Source organism: Peromyscus leucopus, chromosome 9, assembly GCF_004664715.2.
Source record: "Peromyscus leucopus breed LL Stock chromosome 9, UCI_PerLeu_2.1, whole genome shotgun sequence".
Classification (NCBI taxonomy): Eukaryota; Metazoa; Chordata; class Mammalia; order Rodentia; family Cricetidae; genus Peromyscus; species Peromyscus leucopus.
The window spans coordinates 83,247,947-83,263,007 of NC_051070.1; the positions used below are offsets into that span (position 1 = coordinate 83,247,947).

At 46.7% G+C, this 15,061-nt stretch overlaps 1 protein-coding gene across 1 annotated transcript in view; it reads right to left on the reverse strand.

The window, feature by feature from the left end:
- Nid2 (nidogen 2) overlaps positions 1-15,061 on the reverse strand; it is a 57,655-nt gene that overhangs the window by 16,542 nt on the left and 26,052 nt on the right. The window contains exons 6-11 of the mRNA XM_028861255.2: positions 14,311-14,556; positions 12,341-12,541; positions 10,697-10,927; positions 2,872-3,015; positions 2,220-2,348; positions 1,223-1,366 (exon numbers count right to left, since the gene is read on the reverse strand). Coding sequence (XP_028717088.1) covers positions 1,223-1,366; positions 2,220-2,348; positions 2,872-3,015; positions 10,697-10,927; positions 12,341-12,541; positions 14,311-14,556 — 1,095 coding nt within the window. The remainder of the gene's footprint in view (positions 1-1,222; positions 1,367-2,219; positions 2,349-2,871; positions 3,016-10,696; positions 10,928-12,340; positions 12,542-14,310; positions 14,557-15,061) is intronic.

Consider the following 15,061-nt stretch of genomic DNA (forward strand, 5'->3'; position numbering starts at 1 on the left):
CACACACACCCTGACAATAATGTCGGCACCATTCATCTGCCTACTGAGCAAAGATATAACAGACCCTCCTCTCTGCCCTGGCTTCCTCAACTTACACTTGAAACTCCTCAAGACAATCTGTTCTTTCTGCAAAGTCACCCAGCTTCTTAATGAAAACGTGCCTGGGAACTAGCCAGCTCATGCTAGTCCAGGACTGGAACCACTTCAGAGGGAGGGAGAGTGGAGAAGACTTCACTCTTTATGGACCAAAGCCTCCTGCTAGTGACTCAAACCAGACTTCAAACCAAATCCAAGTGCAGCCTTTCCAGGACGGCTGGTACTGGACAGACCGTGGCTGGAGGAAAACGCACACATCCCCCTTTCTTCTGGTGGAGTAGAAACGTGTGCACCTCAAGACCACACAGTTCCCACAACACAGAGCCTCTTGGCAAGGATCCTTCACTCACAGACATAAGGAACACTTGAGACACCTCTGGATATGCACGCACACACGCACGCACGCACGCACGCACGCACATATCTAACATGTTGTAGCTTTATTCTGCCAGCTACTTTCGTGATTAGCATAGGCTAACTTACGTGGGATCTTTAGGAAAATGACCCCCATCTGAAACCTGGATGGCTACCACACACTACAGGCTGTGGTTGTGTTAGGGAGCCTCCGAGATGGCTCTCAGTGACCCGTCTTATAATACGCATAATCTCAGAGTCCTCTCCTTAGGGACTTGCTCATATTGCTCAACAAATGCAGTAAAACAACATTGCAAGCATCTTCGGGATGATGACTTCCATCTTGCTGGCAGGCTTTAATAAAGCAGGCTGTTTTGTGACTCAGACAACCCTGTCTCATGAGAGGCCCACATGACAAGAGGCCAAAGGGCACACACAACATGCTAACATGGAAGGAAGCACGGTTACACAGAGAAACCCTGTCTCGAAGAAAAAAAGAGAGAGAAAAACAAACAACCAAGTAGCTAAGAGTCCCTCCAGTCTACACCAGCTCCAAGGAACAAGCTGGCACCAGCACTCCACGACAACCACGGTGCTCACCAGTCCAGTGACAGGGAATCGCCCATGGGTGATTCTGACTCTAAAGATGCCCGCTCTCTTTCAGCAACGCCACGGCTGTGTGAGTCACAGGAGAGCAGAGACTGTGTCTCTATGAGGATGTACACCTAAAAGGACCAGACGGAGTCCCCAAGACTTGCCCACAGGTACTCACCAGAACACTGATGTCCTGTGCCAACAAAGCCTGGCAGGCAAGCACAGCTGAATGAGCTGCCTCCGTGGTGAACACACCGGGCCCGCCCCTCAGGAGCACAGGTGTGACTACCATCAAGGCAAGGGTTGGAAGGCGGGGCGATCACTGAAAAGAAAGTGAAAGTGTCCCAAGAGTTGAAACCCGTGAGTGGGTGAGCCTTTCTCTTCACAGCCCCACCCACAGACTAATACCACCAGCACACCTGCAGATCTGAAGGAAGGCAGGGTCCCAGGGGTCTCAGGCCCTGTCCCAGTCACAATCTCAATTTTAGCAAGATTCCTAGCTCAAGACTCCTATGTGTATTAGAGTTCAGACGTGCTAGTGTGTGTTTGTGCTTAAAACATTAGGCATGACAATAAGTCATCAAAACAGATCCTGGTTGCAGCTTATAATTCCCCAGAGTACTGTGCCACAGGACATCCAGCCATACATACTAAGCACACACACAGTTCCTACCATCACTGCTATCCTGTCATCTTCCTGGAGAATGGAATGTGTGCTTCTCTGTTATCAGCTAGCTCCATCAGTGGGATAAATCTGAAATTCGAGGTCTTTTGGATCCATTCTTCAGTCTGAAGTTAGTGTGTTTTAGAACCATAGTGGGTGCATTTATTGTGGATGGGGGTCTTTGGCTCCTCGAATGAGACAGGCACCTTTCAACATGACATCTTTACAGAGCTGGGGTGTTACAAGTCACTGTCTGGTTATGAGACAAGGCCAGGAATCCCAACTGAGAACATCCTCCAGTAACTCGATATACTATCTAGGTGGGAAAATCCTAACAGTGACACACCATCAGGGCAGAACTGGGCTGAACTGCAGGGGAGGGGTGCATCCAGCATACTTTAAGAAAGCCACACAACAGAGCCTCGGGACTGCAGGAGTAGAGACCTAAGTGAACCCCAAGGTAGGGTTCAGCATCCTTCTAGCTGAAGGGAAAAGAGATTCTGATACTCACAGATACAAGTGTGCTGGTCATCGGCAAATTCGTAGCCACTGCGGCATGCACATCTGTAACTTCCTTGCGTGTTGACACACACAGAGTTGGGGCCACAGTGATGAAAGCCAGTGGCACATTCATTGACATCTAAGTGAAAACGAGACCAGAAAAGCCCTGATGAAGCAGAGGGCTCCAGAAACAGAAGGCCTGAGGACTCAATTTGCCCACCACTGTGATGCTCCAGCGGGATTAATGGCTGGCTAATGGAGACCGTAGAAATCTGAGAGTCTTGGATGGACACTGAGCAAAATTCCAAGTTGCAGTTCGTCAGAAATAAGGAAAAACATTTTCAAATCTTTCCAGGTAAGCCGAAAGAAGATAATTTTTGAATACTTTAGGAATTCTTTAAAAGGGAAACAATTTGATTTTCAAAAGATGCTTTCTTTCTATAGCCTTAACCCCAAATACCCATCTCCAGACTTCCTTCTCACACCTAGCCAGACTCTGCCTCAGTTTCCACATAACTCCAGATAGACAGAGGCTAAAATCACTGTCTAATGGTGATGACCGCAAAGACCACACGGACGGACGTGTCCTCCAGACTGTGATGCTGGAGAGAGCGAAGCAAAAACAAGAGCTGCGTGACAGAAACAGACAACACGTCTCTTACCCACACAGCTCCGTCCATCTCCCTGGAACCCGGGGGTGCACTCACAGGTGTAGTCTACACCTGTGCCCGGGCGGCACCTTGCTGTCATGTCACAGGTGTGGCTCCCATCATAGCAGGGATTCACTGGTACAGGGGCCGAGTCCCCTGTGCATGTACCGGAAACAGAAAAGGGTCCAGAGTGAGTGTCACAGAGAGGACGAGGGAAGGAAGGAAGGAGACAGGCGGCCTTGCTGTGGTATGAATCCAAAGCTAAGGTGGACGGCTTGCATCTCAGGGTTAACTTCAACAGCTTCCTTGTGCCTACTCTGTATTATATTACATATTATTATATGTAATAGTGTGTGTGTGTGTGTGTGTATGTGTGTGTGTGTGCGCGCGCAGTGTTCTAAACTGTCTATATCCAACCCCATTAAATCCACGATTACACATGCAGACTGAAGCAGCAGCCTAGGAAAGCCGAGCGAGTTGCCCAAGGTTACAGTCAGGAGAAGCAGGTAGAGTGAGAATAAGATAAAAATCCAAACAGCCCCAGGCTAAGGCCCATACTGCCCACCCCTCTGCTGCAGCTGTCGCCAGAGGAACACCATAAAGTTACCTATCTGAGCCAAAGGCAACAGGGATGAGGTTCAGATGCCCATTGACTCCCGATTCCTCCACGCAAAAATCCTAATAAAATTGTTTACACCTGCTGGATTTGTGTTTAAAAATGGAACATAACATATTTCCAAGGTTGCTGTTCCCACTGGCAGGCCTAGACACCATGAGGGACAGTTTCCTCCTTCTTCCTCAGTGGGACAGCTTTTTCCTATTTGAGGTGTTTGCGTTGACTCAGTCTGTGGAATCGGGACCTTAGTCACAGAAAACTTCGAGAGCCCCATCCACACCTGTCAGACTACCCTGAACCACTCTGGCTATCACAATATCCCATGCAAATTACAGTAACTGGGGCCTCTGCCTCTTAAGTCTGTCGGAACCCTGTCTTGGTGAGCAGGTTGGTACACCCCAGTGCAACCTCGTGTGACCTGCTCAACAGTTCTCCCACCGTCAGAGCCAGAATCCTGGCATCCGTAGGCACACCCTGGCAGGACCTCCGCCTGCCTGCACTTAGCACCAGGATTCCCTGTCAATTCTCACTTGTGACTCCCCAGCCACCTTCTACACTGGGGCTTGTCCCAAGTAGCTGCCAGTTACACCCCAGTGCTTGTTACTGCAGCCCCGCTTTGGGGGCTGAGATTCCTCCCAGGCCTTCGGGACTTGCTATCTCCTGAGCACGTTCATCTTCCTGCTGCCCAAGTTAGAGTGCTCTGGTTTTCTCGAACAGTCTGCTTGTAAACTGAGGTACCTCGACTGCGCTATCTCCACTCTCCGGTAAACTCCCCCATCCACTATAAGAAACAGCACAGCAGAACACTCTTTAGTGGCTCCCCCATCAGGGCCTGAAGATGAGTTCCGCTATGAGTTTGTCCTCACTTCACCTCGTCAATGTTGGCTGAGGGAAGGGAATCTCTGCCAAACAAAATAGCGGGACAGCCATCCCGGGAATGCCTCTTTCTGGACCTCTTGGCCAAGGGAGGAAAACCCAGTGTCAGAGAAGCGGCGCTCAGTTGACTTGGACACGTAGAGTTCCTGGAGTCAGCCTCCAGCCAGATTAAACTAAGAACAGGGTGACATCCTCACTGAAGGGCCCATGTAAGACAAGAACCTCACTCTCCCCACAATTATTTCCTCATTTTAGAATACCTTCCAAAGGGAACAGTCGTCTTCGAAATGCCTTAGTTTATAAATACTAATACTTAACCTTCTTACGCAGCCCTCTCCAACATCAAACTTGTACCACAGTGCATTCCAGGAAAGATTACTAAGTGTGTATGTACGTCAGAGCTTATCACCCTGCTAGGCATTAAATAAAACGAGGATTTTAGAAGCAGACCAGAGGTGACCTGCACTCTTAAAACTACTGTACTTACAACAACATAAATAAGTCCACAATTACATGATACTGATTTAACAGGCAGTGCAGTTATAGAGCTAGTAATATAATTCAGAATCTAGGGAAAATACAGAGCCTGTTATTTAAAAAAAAAAAATTAGGCAAAAACTTAAAAATCAGCTATTTCAGTGAGTCCCTTTGCACACAGCCACTAAGTGTAGCTTCCCGTTGTGTCCTGAGAAAACATTCCTAACACTAGTTCTCTATTTACCATTCCTAAGTCTGCTGGCTCTCTCCTCTTGCAGTAAGTCAAGGAGAGCTGTGTCCTTACGTTACTGTGAGCTGTCTTTCTGTACGCTGTGAATACGTGTTGCTCCAATTGGCTAATAAATAAAGCGGCCCGTGGCAGGGCAGGATGGAGCCAGGCAGGAAAATCCAAGAGTAAGTGAGAGGAGAAAGGGGAGTGGGAGGAAACACCAGCCGCCATCCAAGGAGCAGCAAGGTACCAGCAGAACGGCAACACCACGGCCACGTGGCAACTCATAGATTAATAGAAATGGGTTAAGTTATAAGAGCTAGCTAGCAAGAAGCTTGAGCCGTAGGCCATCCAGTCTGTAATTAATATAAGCCTCTGAGTGATTATTTTATAAGTGGCTATGGGACCGAGGGGTCGGTTGGGATCAGAGAAACTTCCAGCTACATTAAGTCATTTCATATTTCACCCACTGACAGAGGAGCTGGAACCCATTGGCTCAGTTAGGAAGGGAAGAACGGTTCCCTTAAAGGAGCGATCACTGAAGGGCTGAATTCACTGATGCGAACTCAATGGCCGTCTGCCCAAACATCTCCCTAAGTATCCCTGGAGAGGGAGGATGGCAGCATGCCTGGGTCGCGATCTGTGACACCACCACAAACACACAAGGGACAGACGTCCGTGGCTGGAGGAGGGCAAGGGCCATGGGCTTCTCTTCCTCGCTGGGAAATCCTACTATCTGCACCTCGCAAAGCCACACAGTGCCCATGTCGCTGCAAGGTTATGTGGCTCAGCATGCCTTCCAGCCTGACAGCAGCTGCCCTGGAAAAGCCTAAGACTTCACACGCAGTGACAGGGAGGAAAGAGGGTTCACTTCTGGTGTCCTGTGTGTGTTTTTCTATTGTTCCAATTCAGGAACAATGAAGGGTACCTCTGTGGGTGAAGCATGGTTCAATCACAAAAGGATGAAACCTACACCCACATGCAATCTGGGTCTATAGCTAACAGCCTATGTGCTGCAGCTGGACTGTGTGGGGCAAGTGTGGACTCTGCGCCCACAGCCAGGGTTCGAGTCCCAGCTTGCCGCTTACCAGCTGTATTTCTGTTTTACCTCAACGTCTCAAGTTTTACATCTATAAAGGAATGATAACAATACAGCCCTGTTGAGTAGAGGTTGCTGTGGGGATTAGATGGGGTAATTCATGGAAGGTACTCAGAATAGTGCTTGGCAATATACCATACTATTTATTAAATATTATTTGGGTGGGAAGGAACCTTATAAAACTAGCTAGCAACTGGTGCTTTTTGCTAGCTTGCTCTCATTTGGTAAGAAGAGACCCAAAGACAAACTGTCTCCTTAATGATTCCAGGGACTCTAACGGCATTGGTGGCTCATCCTCTAATACAATGGTTCTCAACCTCCCTAATGCTGCAACCCTTTAATACGGCTCCTCATGTCATGGTGACCCCAATCATAAAATTATTTTGTTACTACTTGCTACTGTTATGAATTGTAATGTAAATATCTGATATGCAGGATATTCGATGTGACCCCCTGTGGGGTTGTGACCCACAGGTTGAGAACTGCTACTCTAAGCTACTCCAATGGCTCTTCTTACACACCTGATGCCTCCATCTGCAAAAGGCAGAGCTGGACATCTGGGGCGGGAGGTGTATTCCAAAGGTGCCTTTATCTCTTTCCTTATGAAGTGCAACTGGACTCTTCCTTCTTACTTTACATGCTGCTCTAAAAATTGTAGCAGGCTTTCTTTTGGGCTGCCGACCAGCTCCCAAATCATGACACGGAGATTAATTATTAGTTATGAATGCTCGGCCTTACCTTTTGCTTGTTTCTTGCTAGCTCTTTTAATTTATATGAACCTGTTTCTCTTCATGTATGTTTTGCCTGGGGTCTTTTTACCTTTCTTTCATTCTGTCTGTCCTACTCAGTGTCTGACTGGCTGGCCCAGGCACCTCCCTTGTTCTCTCCTTCTCTTCTCTCAAGCCTAGACTCCTCCTCCTTATTCTCTCTGCCGGCCAGCCCCGTCTATCCCTCTGCTGCCGAGTTATTGGCAGTTCAGCTTTTCATTAGACCAATCAGGTGCCTTAGGCAGGCAAGGTGAAACAGCAACACATCTTTACATGATTAAACAAATGCAGCATAAACAAATATAACATTCTTACATAGTTAAAGTAATATTCCATAACAAAAAAAATCAAGTGGCATCTTTATGCATTAATTTACTACACTGTAATGTCATCTTTGGCTGCCCAATGCTTAGATCAGCATTCTATATCATCCTCTATGTTTGGACCAGTTTCCTATATGCAAAGAAACCAAACTAACAAACTTGGGCTTCTCCTTCCAACCAAGGCCCTGTCACCTTCCTCCGCTGCTACTATGTGGCTGAGCCAACACCTGTATTAAATCTACAGAGGCATAAGGGGCCTTCAGCTCCAGCGGCAGAGCCCAGAATTCTGTCACCTCTCACAGATGCGACTCTGGGCTCACGGTGCTAACAGCGACTGAGTGTGGGAGGCAGTCCTTTTCTCTCCACATGCCTCTTGCCCTAGGGGAAAGCATGATGTATTGGTTCAGAGAATTCAAACGTCACCTTGATTTTTTTTTCCTGCAACATAGGAAGTTGCAGGCTCATCCCAGCTTGTCTAGGACATGTTTGTAAAATAGCTTTTGAGGAAGAGGCAGGTTTGCAGAGAACTTGCTAAGAAAGAATTCTGTATCCTCATCTCTCTGACCTCGGTCACACAGATGCCCTAATGTGTACTACTGTGGCAGTAGTCAGTGACTAGGGTCCATGGAATTCATTGGGGACTCACGCCACAGGACACAGAAGTCCCACCATAGAGAGCTCGCACACCATGTTTTTGTCCATTAATAGATGAATGGATAAAGAATATGTGGTTCCTATATACAATGGGCTTTTATTTAGTCATCAAGAAAACAGAAATTGTGACATTTGCAGAAAAATGGGTTACCACATTGTTTTCTCTCATATAAGAGCCTAGATTTTTAACTTTTATATAGGTGCATATATGGGAGGGGGGTTGTGGATAAGGACAACAAAATCAAAAATCTGTATGAAAATGCCATAATAAACCTACTAATTTGTATAATCATTTAAAAACAAAAATAAATCCTGTTGTGGAATATTATTTTAGGATGTGTTACATTTGCTTATGCTGTGGAACATTTGTTTAATGATGCAAAGATGTGTCGTATTCTTTTACGTTGCATTTGTTTAACTCTGTGAAGCTGTGTTACCTTGCCTGTCTAAAACATCTGATTAATAAACAGCTCAGCGGCCAATAGCTGGGCAGAGAGAAAGGACAGATGGGGCTGGCAGACAGAGAGAATAAATAGGAGGAAAAATCTGGGGAGGATAAAGGAGCAAGAGAGAAGGAGAGGAGGAAACAAGGGGCTACCCACTGAGCCACACAGCCAGCCACGGACTAAGAGTGAAAGTAAGATATACAGAAGTAAGAAAAGGAAAAATGCCAGAGGCAAAAGTTAGATGAAATAATTTAAATTAAAGAAAGCTGGCTAAGGCTGGGCACTTATAAGAAATAATAAGTCTCTGTGTGTGATTTATTCGGGAGCTGGGTGGCGGTCCCAAAAGAACAAGTAGTAAAGAGTAAAAAAAAAAAAAAAGTAACAGCAAAATACAATTTTAAAGTAATAGGGCTTGGACTGGGGAGATGGCTCAGCGGTTAAAAGCCCTTGCTGCTCTTCCAGAAGGCCTGGAGTTCGGTTCCTGCCGCCTACATCAGTCAGCAGCTCACAAGCCGCCAGGAACTCCAGCTCCAGTAGATCTGATGCTTCTGCCCCACCCCCACCCCCCCACAACCAGGGCTCACTCTGCTTGCAAGCCTACAGGTTTTGAATAGCACACGCATAAGAACATATCTCCTATCAGAGCCCGGTGCACCGCGGCTTCACCAACCGAAAAAGGTCCTTCTCCTCCATCCATCCCCCTCCACCCGGATGCCTGGCAATCACTGCTCTTTTTACTATACTGTCTCCAGTGCAACAGCTGGAATCACCCAGTCTGCTGCCGACTGAGACCGGCTTCCACATCTAGGGCTCTGCTGTGCTCGACTGCTTTGATGGGCACAGAACATTGCTCTCTGCACAGGTAGGGCTCAAGGACTGTGAACCACTAAGTCGCTTCCACCAGTTTCCTTAAGTTGAGTTGCAAAACCTGGGACACACAATCCATCCACCTGAAGGGCAAAACTAAACGATTTTCACGACAGCCAGAGCTGCACAACTACCATGATGACCGGTTACTAGGACATTCGTCACTCTAAGAAGAAACTCTACACTCTTTTTTTTTGGTTTTTATAGACAGGGTTTCTCTGCGTAGCTTTGCGCCTTTCCTGGAGCTCACTTGGTAGCCCAGGCTGCTCAAACTCACAGAGATCCGCCTGGCTCTGCCTCCCGAGTGCTGGGATTAAAGGCGTGCGCCACCACCGCCCGGCAAACTCTACACTCTTAAGTGATATATATACCTTTGTCTAGCGCCTCTTGTCCATGAACAACCATTAGTCTCCTCAGATCTCTCTGAATTGCCTGTGTGGACATTCTATGTACATGGAATCATGCATCATGCTGCCCTTAGTCACCGGCTTCTTTCACTTAGCACGATGCTGTTCAATGTCACCCATGTGATAGGATGAATGAGTACTTCTTACCTTTTTAATGACTGAATAATATTCTATTGTGTGGCTTTAGGACTGTTTTATATGTATTCATTAGTTGATGGCCATCTAGGTTGCTTCTGCCTGCTGCCTATTTTGAATTATGTTGCTGGGTTAGTATTATCGTCACTGTCATAAAATACACAAAGAACTTTGGAGAGATATAGTCTAGCTCAGGTTACAGTCTACAGTCCTGATGCTGTTGCTTCTGACTGTGGTAAGGCAGACCATGACAGCAGTAGTAACTGGCAGAGGCTGCTCATGAGTGGGGAAGATAGCACATGATATAACCCATGGGGTTATGGCCCCATAATCTACTTCTTCCAGCTAGTGCTCTTCTCCTAAAGTTTCTGGAAGCTTGGCCATCTGAAGAAAAAGCCTTGAGTACATATAAAAGGTTAGCCTTTACATTTAGGTCTTTGGCCCACTCTGAGTTGGGTTTTGTTTATGTCTGAGGTGAGATACGGGTCCCACTTCATTCTTTTGCATTTGGACAGTTGTCCCAACATCGCCCATTTAAAACACTTATTTTCCTGTTTGAACAAGTAGTTCAAAAAAAAAAAAAAAAAAAAAAGAGCAATCTGAGAGGCTGGCTCAGTGGGTAAAGCCTGTGCTGAGAAAGCCCAGCAACTGAATTCAATCCCCAGAACTCACGAAAGAGCAGGAGGAGAGAATGTATTCCACAAAGTTGTTCTCTGAGCTCCACATGCATACATGCCACAACATGCATGCATCATACACAGTAACAACTAAGATTTGTGTTGAATTGATTGTAAATATGGTCATCTGCCTGTCCACATGGGGCCCAGCTTTATTGACTTTTATATCTGACACTCACCAAACTTTACTCACACACACCAGAACTGTTTGCCTGCTTCTAAGAAAGGATGTGATTTCTGCCCAACAAAAATAAATATACATACCTTCGACGGGGCCAATCTGATTGGTCACAGCAAACCTCAGCACACCCTCATCCTCACTGTACAAAGCAAAAGCCCGGTCCACAGTCAGCTGCTGGGTGGCAGGGATGGCCAGGTGTCTGGGGGCATGCCTGCAGGCCTGGTAAGTGATGTTCTGGTCTACGTGATAGGACCATGTTTGGTTGATAGAACCAGAAATGAGAGAGAAACTTCTGGAACTGGAGGAGGTCACAGCTGTAATGAACAGTTTACAGGCAAACCGGTCAGTTTTTAAAATACCGAAGACAGAAATGTTCATGTTTCATGTATTTTTTTTTTTCCTATAAGTTTTTCACCCCATTCCTGGAACAGGTTCCCTTGAGAACTCCCCAGGGTTCTACAGGAAGCTTGCAAGGAAGGACCTATAACCCTTGAACTTGAGTGGGCACAAAGCCACAGTGCTGAGAAGGGCCCACAACTGCTGCACTAAGAACAAGCATTATGAACTGCGACCGTCATCACACACTAAGAACAAGTGTTATGATGTGCCGGCGTGCCGAGAGCTGCCGGCGTGCTGAGGGCTGTCTACATACTACCTGGGTTGCCCCTCTTGGCCATGCAAGATAGGCACTGACTATGTGTGCAGAAGCCACGGAGTTCAGGTGATAGCCTAAGATGCGGGGCGGGGATGTGGAGGAGCTAGAACTGGAACTCAGCGTGTCTCAAGATCTGAGACACGTTCCACAAAGGGAATGCCCCCAATGCTCTGCACTTTGGTGAGCTGGCAAGGCACCAGTAGGGGAAAAGGTTGTTCCTCTCTGGCTGGGAGTTGTGCCAGGATTGGCTCCAGTGTATTCTGGTCACAGTTAAGGTCTGTGTTCCAGTCTTTCCCCTGTATCCAGCTCTCTCACTGGAAGCTGGGTACACGGAACAGGTGCCGCTCAAGCCAGACCGCCAACTGCGAAATGACAACCCTGACCACTGGAGCGTCTTGCGTGCAGCTGGCACTGCATATAAACGTGTCCAGCCTTTAGACATTGTGACAAGACACTATCATCCACAAATCTGTCAGGCTGTATTTATAGCTACCCTGGGACGGATGCAGCCCCAAGGCTGCAGGCTGGATACACTGTACAGCTTATCACCCCTTATGAAATTTATCAACTGTATTAGTCAGTCAGAAAAGATGTTTTTATTTTCATGGGAAAAGATGAGAAAATAAGCTTTCCCGTGATTTTTTTCCCCATAGACTTTAAATGGCAAATCCAGGATGTGAATGAATTGATATGTTGACTCCAAATCCCATATCTGTTTCACAACACTGTAAAGCATCTTTGTATGACTTTGAAAGTAAACTAAAATCATCAGCTGACACAGTTACAGGACAATCATAAATTCTAATCGCCAACGCAGTCCATGCCCCAGATGGCAGTGTCTTATCAGTTATTATTATCAGAAAATAACGTGCAAAGATTATTGACATTCTCGTATATAGGAGTCATTACTCTGCTCACCCACACAGTGTGTACTTCCTAAAACACAAGAACAAAATTCTATCAACGTCATTTTGTGTTCCAGGACATCCCACGATGACTGTTCATTTAAGCCTAGTCACTATCTCCTGGGGCAGACACCATGTCCATTTTACAGCCCTGGAAACTCACATACCTGAGTCCCTGTGATGATAAAGCTCTTTGTACGGGGCAATGTGGGCTGTGAAATTCGCCGGGATGAAGGGCACCTGGCCTTCGATGTTGGTCTTAATGCTCAAATAGTTCTCTGGGTCAAGCCCCTCAGCAGTTTGAGTGATACGAACCCTCTCTTCTCCAGGGAAAAAAGTAACTTCCACATCATGGACAAAAGTAGCACCTGCAGGGGACGAAAGATCAGTGAGTAGGTGACGAGGTCTTGCTCAAATCACTCTGAGAACTGGCTGGGGCGTGGGTGGTCGAGTGCTTGCCTATCAGAGGAGAGGCATGGCCTCAAGCAGCTAATCACTAGTGTGCATATCCTCCTCTGGTCTCTGTTGGAGATGGTACGTGAAGAGAGTATGCTATGTCCAGGCTCAGTGCCACTTGCAGACCCTCTGCTCTCCCAAAGTTCTCAAAGAGTCTCAGTTCCCCTGCCCTGGTCTCTCTATGGAAGTTAACTGAGAACTTCTTTCTGAGGTTGCCGGGTGAGCAAATTACACATAAGCCAGGATACCCAGTTAAATTTAAATTTCAGGTAAACCACGAATACATCAGTCACGTATGTCCTATGTAATATAAAACAAACACAGTTATACTTTAAAACATTGTTTTTCCAAAATTCAAGCTTAACTTTGCATACTCTATTTTAGCTACTTTTGGCCCAAGATTTCGTTTAAATCTTGTGTAAAAGTACAACATGAACTCTTCTCACAGTATACACCTTTGTGTGCAAGAAAGGAAACATGTTATTAGTGGGTATATGAGAAGCCAAGGAATACTCCCGCTCCACACACCCACCCACACTCCCTGGCTATGAATGGAGAGTTCCAGCTACTGGTGCTGGCATCAGCTGAGGGCTCATTGGCAACTCACACTCTACCCCAGCCCCAGTCGGTGCCAGAGCCACCAAGGCGATCTGTGTGCAGTTAAGTCTGAGAGGCCGTGCACTCTCCCAGAGCCTTTAAACATCTTCCACTCGGGACCCCTTTCACCCAAGAACTCCCTGCTCTACCCAGATATATAGATGTGTAAGAAATGGATACATTTACAGAGAACAAGTCATAAAGAAATTGATTTTAAGGCAATGCTTTGGTATACATATAAATTTACCACTTATTAAAATGAAAGAAAACTTGTATACTACTGAAATAGACATGCATGTTTATTTTATACAAAGAATTATCTCTTAGTTGAATATTTCACACTGTAGGAGAAAGAATATCTTCAGCGTTTCTCAGAGTTGACTGATTTTGATCCCAGGAAATCACTGATGCTGAAAATGCCACTTTATACAAGTCCAAAATGGCAGAAGTCTATTTAGGGACACTTCAGTAACTGTTGAAAAATATGTCCTAATCCCTACAACCTACAACTCATTGACCAATTTTCAAGAAACTGAAGTCTGAAACTCAGACAACAGTTTTTAACATCTCACATATTAACGGAGAACGACACAAAGCTACACTAACTTGGTACCCACACGCTGAGGGATGACAGTAGAAAATATGAACACTTTACCCGTCGTTAAAGTGGTATGTTTCTGTAAGAGCCGAAAGCTTTGTACATCCAGCAAAAACACTGCAATTCAAAAACCTCCAACAGACTGGAATCTGAGCACACCGGTCCCGGGCAACGCTTTTACAAAGAGTGTCTGTTGTGTGCTTGGAGCCAAGGCTGCTCTGGAGTCCGGTGGAACAGCACAGGCAAGTGCTGTCAGAAACATCCGTATTCACGGTGTGCTTACAAACTTTTTGAGCAGCCAGAAACCTTGTTAGCAAGCCCCACATTCAGGTACATGACCTCCTCTGTAGTCATGACTCGGCTTAAAAAGGACATGCAGGTAGAGTTAGGGGAGAGATACCGCCTTCTCCAGAAGTCAAAGCGGCTCTAGGTGCTCCACAGGTGCTACTTCTGAATCCCTGACAGCCAAATCTGCGCTCTCCTCACCTGTGAGGCTGAAGCCATTCTCAGAGCCCGGCTTCTCCAAAGCGAAGAGCCAGCCAAACAGGCCTCCGATTGGGATGACGGGGAGAAGGGCCTGGGCTGCCGGCTGTGGGATGTGGCTGACGGCTGTATAGGCTCTGCCATCATTGCCCACGATGTAAGCGTGTAGGTCCACGTCAGTGAAGTGCACAGGAGCGTGACCCACTCGGAGGTGGCCGCTCACTTTCCCATTGACTCGGTGAGGTGCTCCTGAAAGACAGAAACAGTCCTCTCAGCCTTGGCCATCATCGGGCTGGGGACAGGTGTACACAGGCACAATGACTCCCCTGCCTCTCCCTAATACTCACTCTTTGGAAAACTTTAATATTATTATTAGAGTCATTGATACTGGTTTTCTTGAAATAAGATCTCTACGGATGCCAGCTTAGAGCTCACTATGAAATCCAGGCTGGCCTGCAGCTCCCAACCCTCCTGCTTCCACCTTCCTCCTGAGTGTTAGTACTGTAGGCACATACTACCACATCTAGCTTAACAAGTCCCTTCGACGATGCTCCAACCAACCGACCGCTCACTTACGACCCAGTCCCGTCTGTAATCTCTCCCATCCTCCTTCTTTTCCCTTCCCTTTGGCTCTACAGAGTTAGGAATGAGCCAAGTGGACACATTTCTAGTTAATTCTCCAACTGGGAAATCAGCCCAAACCTATCCGTTACTCCGGCATCCACCGAGCACTCTGGGCATTCTAGCCCACTGG